General features: G+C 45.0%; 1 protein-coding gene across 1 annotated transcript; it reads left to right on the top strand.

Moving 5' to 3' along the window:
- The first annotated feature begins 1,900 nt into the window (after positions 1-1,900).
- tomm22 (translocase of outer mitochondrial membrane 22 homolog (yeast)) lies at positions 1,901-10,777 on the top strand. The gene is made up of 4 exons (XM_020520591.2): positions 1,901-2,043; positions 2,939-3,057; positions 4,256-4,373; positions 9,470-10,777. The coding sequence occupies exons 1-4, from the start codon at positions 1,981-1,983 to the stop codon at positions 9,545-9,547; spliced, it is 378 nt and encodes a 125-aa protein (XP_020376180.2). The 5' UTR covers positions 1,901-1,980; the 3' UTR covers positions 9,548-10,777.
- The last annotated feature ends 37 nt before the right edge of the window (positions 10,778-10,814 follow it).

Here is a 10,814-nt window from a genome sequence, read left to right as displayed (position 1 = left end):
CTTCATTGTTGGTTGCGTCCGTCGCGGGCGATGGAAAAGTGGTGACAGAAGGGCATCACTGTAACATCAATGAGGTTGGCCAAGCAGCGAAGACGGACTCTGATGTTGTGGACACAGCGGAGGAGGTAATGAGGCAGTGGCGGAGGAGTATCGGCCCAGTGGCAAAGATAGTGCCTGAGAATCGGCGACTTCAGTGTTCATTGGGTCCGGTGTAGACAGCGGTGAAGTGGTTATGGATGGGTGGTGGCATCGTTGATGGTGATGAGCTGGCTCAGAACTGATGGTGTCTCTTCAAGCTATGTCTTTCTTTTTTGTTCCTTATTCATAAATTAATCAAAATGGTGTCATTTCATGGCAACAAATGAAAAAATGCATTATATTTTATTGGATTTTTACTATAAAATACACGTGACATTAAAATCAAAATCAATCAAAAATGTTCTTATCTATGTCTCCTGCACAGCTGCATGTTCTATATGGATACTGTTTTCTTGGGTCTACAGATCTACTATTGTTCTAACCTGTGCAGGCTTCATTAAGCAAATATTTTCCCAAGGTATCTAACTATTGTCAGCCATGTTCTGCTGCTTTTGCATGGGCAGCCATCTGCCATTCTGGGCTCAGTCATGAGCAGCTCTAACAGTTACTCTCTCTCGTATGAGGCTGTTTAGTGAAACCAGGGACGGATAAGGAAAGTATGGCCCCTCTTATCATAGGATGTGGGGTGGCGGGGGGGCAGCGGGACACAAAGCTGGAACAGGCTGAAGCTGCTGGAGTGAACAGGTTGAGAAGGAAGTCATCCAAACCTGGAGCTGGGATCTTTCTGTGCCAGGGATGGTTAGCAGGGTGACAATGAGAATGGCCTAATCAGGGATTATCTCTATTAGAGAAATGGACCACTCAGGGATTGTTGCTACCAGTGAAATGGAACAATCAGAAATTGTGGCTATCCATCAATTTGTTCAAAGTGCATCCCAGACAGAAAGTTCAGCTGGTACTGGTTTATAACCGGCAACATGGTTCTATAACCCACACAAACATGGTGACTGCACTTCTCCTGGTGTTTGTAATGGTTTCTGTGTATCTATAACCTTGAACTGGTGGTCTGCTTGACCATTTTGGAGGATAGTTTAGAGTCAGCCACATTGCTGTGGATCTGGAGTCACCTGTGCACCAGACCAGGTAACGATGGCAGATTAATGAAGGATATTAATGAACTTGATGGGTTTTTGTGACAATTGACAGTTGTTACATGGTGGCCATTAGGCCAGTTCTTTCACAGAATCACAGAATTGTTACAGCACAGTAAGGTATTCATGCCTCCAAAGTATGTTGCCTAATGCCTTCTCCAAATCCCTGAAAAACATTTCAATCCAAATAATCATCCAATGTCCTCTTGAATGCCTCAGTTGAACCTGCCTCTGCCACAATTCCAGGCAATGCATTCCAGACCTTAAGTAATCAATCACTTTATCCCAGATTTTAATTGAATTCAAATTTCGTCTGCCAGTTGAGATTTAAATCCTTGTCCCGAGACCATTAGCTTGGGCTTCTCTGGATTACCAGTCCAGTGACCTGAAGAAGAGTCCAGACCCGAAACGTTAGCTTTCCTGCTCCTCTGATGCTGCTTGGTCTGCTGTGCTCATCCAGCTCTACACCTTGTTATCTCAGATTCTCCAGCATCGGCAGTTCCTACTATCTCTGAGCACTATCCCACCATCTCTCCAGAAGGTGGAGGAATCATGTACAAAATATAAATAATGGAATATTAAGGACCAGAATAATAAAGGGTGACAATAATAAATAGCCATACGCGAGTCAAAAATAATGAAGCATTGCACTGATAGGGGTGGTGATGCCGAGTCCTCCTGCCGCGGGCGGCGCTGCCGCCGAGTCCTCCTGCCGCGGGCGGCGCTGCTGCCGAGTCCTCCAGACATTGTGCGCAGGCACGAGGCCTAGGCCCATGCTGGGAGTGCAGTGATGGCGGAGGAGAAGCGAGTGGAACTACGAGAGGAGGAAGTCGAGGAGGATGATGATGAGGAGGTGAGAGGGGAAGGCCGGCAAGCGGTAGATCTGTGCGTGCCGGGAGGGAGGTTAGTGAAGGCGACTCCCTGGGGGTTGGCACTGACTCTGCGGATCCCTTTCAGGCCGAATGGAACCGATCGTTGTCTCCTTCGGTGTGTTGTTTAACACTGAGCTGAGGTTCTGGCCACACGTTCAGGCCGCTTCTAAAGTCACCTTCTTAACATCGCTCTACGCCACCATGACCTTGACTCCTCCATCTCCATGTCTTTACTATCTCTGGAGTTCCCTCCTCTAACACACACCTTGGCGCTCTCCTACACCCTACCCTGCAGAACCCTCAGCCTCAACTCGCCCTCTTTTAATTTGGTTGAAGTCCGGTTCACCTAATGCCCTGCACTGGCTGTTGGTAAAGCACTGCCACGCTCCTCTCATTCTGGTCTCTACAACACCTTTTTTAGTTGCTCCACCTTTCGGTGTCTGGGTCTTAATTTCCCTCCCTAAGTCTTTCTGACTCTCTCCTCTTTTGAGACACGCCTTTAGACCGCCTGTCTTAAGATTTCCTCATTGATTCAGTGTCACATTTTGGATCCCTTCTGTGAAGTCCATATTAGAGATGTTAAAGGTGATTTTTAAAGACGAGTTGTCCCAGAGTAGGCTAATGGATTGGGTTGATATCTTGTGAAAAGTTGCTGCTTCTTAACTATTGCCTTCCCACAGTTACTTGGTGACATGTTCCTGGCACTCAGCGAATGATCATGGACACCACTAAACAGGGCTTCCAACCATTTAATGGCTTGTCCTTTGTGGCTGTGAGCTGTTTCATCTACGCTTCACGTTGACTGTCACATCTCTGGCTGTTAATATTATCAGTGTTATCGTTCTGCATATCGAAGGATTAATCCTGTACTTACAGGTTGATGAGTCCCTCTCTGAAAGACTGTGGGGTTTGACGGAGATGTTCCCTGAGGGAATGCGAAATGCCTCAGGAATCGCTGCCGACTGCTCAGTGTCACTGGCAAAGAAAATCTACAGGTATGTGGCATCTGGGATCAGCAGGTAAAGAAAGCTTGATATTTGGGATTGACACTGGGGATAAGGTGTCGCTGGCTCGGCCAACATTTATTGCCCATCCCTAACTGCCCCTTGAGAAGTTGTCGTGAGCTGCCTACTTGAACTGCAGTTCTTGGGGTGTAGAGGCAACATGCCATTAGGGAGGAAGTTCCAGGAATTTGACCCAGTGACACTGAAAGATAGTGAGTGGCTTGGAGGGGATCTTGCAGGTGGTGGTTTTTCCATTTATCTGCTGTCGTTGCCCTTCTAGACGGTAGATGTCAGGAGTTCAGAGGGTGCAGTTGGATGAACCCATTGAAGTCAGATGTTGAGGATTTGTGAGCTCCTCTGTCACTAACTGCTTGCTGTCCTGTGAGAGAAGGCAGCGGTTTGGGAAAGAATGTGGAAAATAATGACTGAGCAAGAAACAGTGGGTAAAGAAAGATGATGAAAACTGCAATGTTATGAACAAGTCAGTATCAGACCTGAAGGACAGTCTAGTGCGCTAATGAAAGATCTATACTGAACATAATGAGTAGGTGCTGGGCGAGCGGTATGATCCAATTGGTCCAATTTTTGGGGTGAGGAATAAGGGACTTGGGATGCATTTTTGCAAACTTTTGAAGACAGCGTTAAGACAGTAATGTAAAGAATGTGAAAAGGGGTGGTGATTACAGTACCTGGACTGCAGGGATATGGGTATTTACCTAAGCAATGGGAATATGGGTATTTAACTCTGCCAAAGGAATATGGGAATTTACCTATGCTGCAGGGAGGGCCACGGGATATGGCTACTTACCCAGCTGCAGGCTATGAAGGTTTTGCCAGGGCTCTGGAATGTAGGTATTTATCCAGGCACAGTGCAGGTGCATTTCTCCAATGTACAAGATATGTTTATTTACTCATGCCTTGGGGATAACGGTGCCTACCCGGTCCGCGGGGATATGGGTATTTATCTGGATTGTGGGGTATAAACATTTCCCTGGACATGTTTATTTACCCTGCCGTGGGGATGCAAATATTTCCTGGTGCCTTGGGAGATGGGTATTTACCGGGGCTATGGGATCATGTGTGATTATCAGGGCTGCGGGGATACATGTATTTATCTGGGCTGCAGGAATATGTGTATTTATTTGGGGTGCAAAAATATGGCTAATACCCAAACTCTGTGATTTTTCAGTTTCGCCCGGTCAGCCCTTTGGGTGGGAACCACCTCCTTCATGATCCTGGTTCTGCCGGTTGTGTTCGAAACAGAGAAACTCCAACTGGAGCAGCAACAAATCCAGCAACAGAGACAGGTATGGAGTGGGGCAGGGGACAGTATGGATTGTGCACAGACAGGGTTATAAACATATGAGTGAGGAGCAGAAGTATGCCATTCCTATCATTAAGCCTGCTCTGCCATTCAGTAAGTTTGTGGTTTATCTATTTGTATTGATTTCCACATTCCCCCTACTCCCAATACCATTTGATTCCTAATGCCTATTGCCTAACAGCAATCTATCTACCGCCATCTTAATAATAGGCCCCACCTTTAAAGGCAGAGAATTCCAAAGTTGCACAGTCCTCAGAGAGAAAAAAAATCTCTTCACATCCCTGTCCTGAAAAGGTAACCCTGGTTCTGGACGGACCCACAAGAGGAAGCATCCTTTCCATGTCCACCTCAACAAGACCATTCAGGATCTTATGCATTCAACTAAATCACTCCTCACTGTTCCAAGCTCCAATGGAAACGGGCCCGGCTTGTCCAACCTTTCCTCGTAGGACAACCCGTTTATTCCAGGTATCAATCCAATAAACCTTCTCTGAGCTGTCTTCAATGCAGTTACATCCTTCTTTAAGTAAGGAGACCAAAACTGCACACAGTATTCAAGATTCTTTTTAACTTTGCTTCTTGTTTTTTTTTTTATCTACGGTCATACTGTGTATAGCTGTAACGTAAGTTTATTTTCTTCATTTCCCTGTTCTGTAATTAAGTGGTGACTTATAAACTTTTCACTGTACTCATTTGAGTACCTGTAACAATAAAGCTAATTCAGTTCAATTCAGATGTGGTCTCACCAATAACAGAAGCATGACATCCATTGGAAAAGGCTGAGATCCCATCACAGATCCCTACGAGACTCCACTCATCATATCGTGCAATCGGACAAAGAGCCTTTTATTCATTTTCTGTTTTTTGCCAGACAGTCAATCTGCTATCCGTGCTAGAATGTTATTCCTGACACATTGAGCATTCATTTCTTGCAGTAACCTTTGATGTGGTACTGTTTCAAATGCCTTTTTGAAATCCAAGTAGATTTTGTCCATTTGGTTCCTCTTATCTACAGTGTATGTTCCTTCTTCCAAGAAGTCTAACAAGTTGTTAAACATGATTTTCCTTTGATTAAATCATACTGACCTGTTTTTTTTTTCTAGATGTGCAGCCTTAATTACTTTAATGATAGATTCTAACACCTCCTGTACACCAGACATCAAGCTATCTGGCCTACAGTTTCCTTTTTTCTGCTTCCCTCCCTCCCTTATTGAACAGAGATGTGACCTTGGCTATTTTCCAGTACAACAGAACCTTTCCTGAATCTAGGGAATTTTGGAAAATTACTCCAACTCATCTATACCTCTAGCAAATGCTTTTAAGACCCAAGGGTGAGGTCCATCAGGACCCAGAGACTTGTCAGTCTGCAGCTCCATCAGTTTGCTCGGTAAAATTACAGTCACCAGGGAAGTGGTATGAAGTTATTGTCTCCATTCCACCTCCTGATTTACAGCTATTACTGGAATTATTTTTATGTTCAATAATGAAGACAGAAAGAAGATATTTATTCACTTGCCATTTATTTATTATCTACCATTAACTCTCCTTCTCATTCTCTAGCGTTTACTTACTCTTTTCCATTTTAAATACTGAGTGAAACTCTTGCTAAATGTTTTTACATTACTAGCTAGCTTTGTCTCAAATTTGTGTCTTAGATCATAGAATTATACGGCAGAAGAATCCTTTTGGACCATTAAGTCTACACTGACAAAAAAAACTGCACTAAATCTACACTAATCCCACTTTTCAGCATTTAAATATAGCCTTGAATACTTTGTCATCCAAAGCACTTTTTAAAGGTGTTAAGGTTTCCCACCCAACTACCCTCCCAGGCAGTGCATTTCCAGATTCCCACCGCAGTCTACATGAAAACATTTTTATTCAACTCGCCTCTAAACCTCCTGTCCTTCACCTTAAAATTAAGTCCCCTGTTATTGACTCTTCAACTAAGGGGAACAGTTGCTTTTTATCCCCCTGTCCATTCTCCTCATAATCTTGATTATGTCTTAGTTATCTTCTTCCCCTTGATAATACTTATAGAATGTCTTGGGATTCTTCTAATCTTACCCTCCAATGTTTTATTGTGCTCCCTCTTTGCTCTTCTAATGGCTTTCTTTAGTTTCCCGTTGCACATTCTCTTCCAGAATGGGACCTACATTGATTTGCTCTCTTCATACCTGTTAAAAGCTTTTGTTTTCTTTTTATCCAGTCCTGAATATTTCCAGACATCCAGGGTTGCCTGAGCTTGTTGCTTCTACATTTTACCCTAAAGGGAATATGCTGGGTCTGTGCTCGCACCAATTTCATTTTGACCACTCTCCACCATTCTGATGAATTAACCAGTCTATCCAGACTGCTGTTCTCAGTCTACTTTTGCCAGATCCTGCCTTATTTAATAAAATCTGCCTACTTCCAATTCTGCACCCTGGAATGTTGAGGTGCCAATCCTGTCCCTTTGTCAACCATGTCTGTGCGATGGCAACAATGTCACAAATCCGCATGTCAGTCCACCCCCTTAATGCATCTATCAGACCAATAATACTCCAAGCGTTAATGTAGAGGCAATCCAGCCTTGCTTTATTCCCATGAAACTCAATATGGCTGAACTCCCTCTGCCTTGGTTCCTCTATTAAAGCTGTGTCCCAATTGTACTAATACTGTGTCCCCTGCCCCTGCTGAACAAGTTTAAATTCCCTACAACAGCATTAGCAAACCGATCTGCAGGGATAAAAACTGAAAGAACTGCAGATGCTGTAAGTCAGGAACAAAAACAGAAGTTGTTGGAAAAGCTCAGCAGGTCTGGCAGCATCTGTGAAGAAAAAAATCAGAGATAATGTTTCAGATTCAGTGACCCTTCCTCAGAACGGGTCCTGAGAAAGGGTCACTGGACTTGAAACGTTATCTCTGAATTTTTTCTTCTCCGATGCTGCCAGACCTTCTGAGCTTTTCCAGCAACTTCTGTTTTTGACTTGCAGGGATGTTAGTCCCATTCTGGTTCAGGTGCAGACTATCTCATTTGTAGAGGTCCCACCTTCCTAAGAAATGATCCTGGTAATCCAGGAATCTAAAATCGTCCCTCCTGCACCAGTTCTCGAGCTGAGCATTTATCTGCTCTGTCCTCCTAATTGTGTACTCACCAGCACATGGCACTGGGAATAATCAAGAGATTGTAGGTCCTGCTCTTTAGCCTATTGCCTGGCTCCCTGAGTTCTACCTATATGGTTGATACCAATGTATATAACAACCACTGTCTTGTCATCCTTCCCTTTCAAGATACACTGCAGTTGCTCAGTGACATCTCTGACTCTGCATTAGGGAGGCAACACACCATCCTGGAGTCACATCTGTGGCTGCAGAAACACCTGTCTGTTCCCCTAAATAGTGAATCCCCTATCACTATCGCTTCTGATTTCTTCTTTCTGCCCTCCTGTACAGTTAGGCCGTTCATGGTGCCAGAAGCCTGGTTCTGTCTGCACTCCCTTGAGTAACCAGTTCGCTTCCAGAATAGAAGAGTGATCTGTGAGTGGGATCACAAGGGTCTCCCGCACTACCTGCCTGATTCTCTTTGAATGTCTGGTTACTCCCTTCCTTCCTGTCGTCCCTTAAGCTGCAGTATGACCACCTCTCTAAACTATCCATGAACTCTCAGCCTCACAGATGTGCCACAGCGTCTTCAGCTGCCACTCAAACTCATCACAGAGCTCAAGTTTCTCTGTTGGGATCACTTTCTGCGCACAATATCATCTTCAACACTGGTTTGATCCATTACTTCCCACATCTGACAGGTCACACGTTCCATTTGGCTGCCATGACTTAGACATGAGCTTCCTTAGTCTTATTGCTAACTTCTGTGATTACTTAAAGATACTCTCTTCAGCTCAGCTTGAGCCTCTTCCTCTTGTTCTCTGACCTTTGCTTTTCCCTGATGCTTCTCAGTAAATTCCTTAACAATCTCCTGGCTCTTGGGCCTTGGTCTACTCCTATCCCCACTCTGAAAGTAATTAGGAAAACAAGACAGCAGAAACAAGGAAAAACCTCCCTCCCACACCACCAAACACTCTCACTTATCAAACTGCCACACTTCCTCACTCTGCAGGTTACACTCTTAAACTTCTAGTCATTCTCTTCCATTCTTTGTATTCTGACCCAGTCATCTCACCTACCATTTACCTCCACGCAATTGAATGCCTTTTCCTTAATACTTTTTTTTAATACTTTCCCTAATTTCTTTATTTAACATTGGATGATGTGACCTCCACTTAGAATTTTTCTTTATAGTAGGAATATACTTACTCTGAAATAGTCCTTTAAATGCTTGCCACTGCATCTCTATTATCTATCTCCGAGTTCACTTCCGCTAACTCAGTTTTAATGTCCACATAGTTGCCCTGAATTAGGTTTCAAGTAATAGTTTTAGACCCAATCCTCTCCTTTTCAACCTAGGTGTATAATTGTAGTTATTGCTACCTCAGAGTGCCTTTACTCTGAGGTCATTTAACTAATTGTCACAATGTACAGTGCCAAATCCAATATAACCTACTTACTGTCTAGTGGATTCCAGAAAGTGCTGTTCTAGTAAACAATCTTGAAAGTATTCTTAGAGCTTCTCATCCTGGTTTTGACTGACAATCTGGTTTTTTTTCACTTCATATGTAAATTAAAGTCACCCAAGATTACTGCAGTCCCTTTATCATAACACAGTGTCTCTTCTTGCAAACTCTGTCTTGCATTGTAATTACGTTAAGGGGCCTGTAGACCACTCACACTAGTGACTTTTCTCCGTCTTATTCCTCATCTCCACCCCAACCTATTTTACTTCCTGATCCCCTGGGTTGGGGATGGGGCTGGGGAATTGAGCACGGGATTTTGGCACAAGGGTTGGGGGTTGGAGAGTGGGGTCTGGTTGGGTGCAGGGCAGCAGCAATGGGACAGTCTGGAGATAGTTTTCAGTAGCATGGGCCTGTTGAATGGAAATTGGGTTTTACTGGTTGGGTGGCTATGCAGGGTTAGTGGGTGTGTGATTTTTCAGGCTGGTTTAATTTCTGTTCATTCCTAACCTGATGTTTCTTTTTCTCTCAGATTCTGTTAGGCCCGAATACGGGTCTCTCTGGTGGAATGCCGGGAATGCTGCCACCGCCAGTTCCTGGGAAAATATAATGCATTAGACGCCTTGAGAAGAAAGTGCCGATGTAATGGGAAGGGATTGATATACCTTTGGGGTGGGGTGGGAGATTTGATGTTACGAACTGATGCTGTATCAGCTGCTCATTGCCAGCAAGATATGAATTCATCCTCCGTGTTCACCTCTGGAGCGTTTGGACATCCTGACAGACTAAGTCTCATCGGCAAACATTGTCAGCTCAGGATTGGAGGGTGGCGAGAATCGGAATTCTAATCTGCTGGAACATTCATTGTTTTGGGGGAACATTGGGGGGAGGGGCGGGTGCAGTCTGATAGGTTCTCGGAGCCATTTTTCTAATGAACTGCAAAGTATCTCAATCGCAGCCAGCATTTATCTGAGTCACTCTATTGGGAACCAGCTGTGGGAGCTGGAGTTTTAGACAGATTGGCAGGTCAAGTTTGTCGCAAAATGGTGGAGGTGTGAGGGACTGCCCTGTGCCAGTGCAATACAGTGGAAGGGTGTAAGGGATTCCTTTGTGTCAGTGCAGTGGAAGGGTGTGAGGGACTGCCCTGTGCCAGTGCAGTGCAGGGGAGGGGTGTGAGGGACTGCCCTGTGCCAGTGCAGTACAGGGGAGGGGTGTGAGGGACTGCCCTGTGCAAGGGCAGTACAGGGGTGGGGTGTGCGGGACGGTTGTGTTCTTGTTCTTGGTTGCACCCTGTTCTTTCACTTCAGGAACAAAGCAAACCCAGAGTCTGTTTTTGTGTCCCCTCCGGTGATTAAGTTGTGGCAGTGATTTGTGAATTCAGGGAGGATCCTAAGTTGTTTCTGACACAGATTCAGGGTTACTGTCTGAGCTGAGCTGGGCATGGCTGTGGTTCCGGACCAGGGTGGCACAGGTGGTGGCAAGTGTCCTCAAAGCCAGTGACTTGCTGCAGGAAAGGGACGTGCCAGGTTCCTCCTGCCTGGTACCTACCTCCAAACCTGGGGGCTGGGTGGCCCAGAGGCTGCTTGGCAAACTTGGTGCCCTCTGGGTCTTAGTGTAACAAGTGAGATGGAGACCTGGCCGTCTGAACACTGAAATCTGCAGGATTTGGAAACCCAGGCAGCTCCAATTGAATTTACCCGAGACCGGGCTGGTCTGACACTAAGGTTCCCTTCTGCAAACCTCACATTGAGATGGAATCAGTTTGAATATTCCACCTGCAGGAATGGTGGAAAATGCTGTGTGACTTGAAGTCGGGGTTTAATAAATGCTTGATACTGGATTGTGAGCAATTTAATCTGAATGAAAGAAAGCAACGA

Source organism: Rhincodon typus, chromosome 37 (assembly GCF_021869965.1).
Source record: "Rhincodon typus isolate 14 chromosome 37, sRhiTyp1.1, whole genome shotgun sequence".
Taxonomy (NCBI): Eukaryota; Metazoa; Chordata; class Chondrichthyes; order Orectolobiformes; family Rhincodontidae; genus Rhincodon; species Rhincodon typus.
The sequence above is the reverse complement of the archived record's forward strand: the minus strand, read 5'-3'. Positions and strand labels throughout refer to the sequence as shown.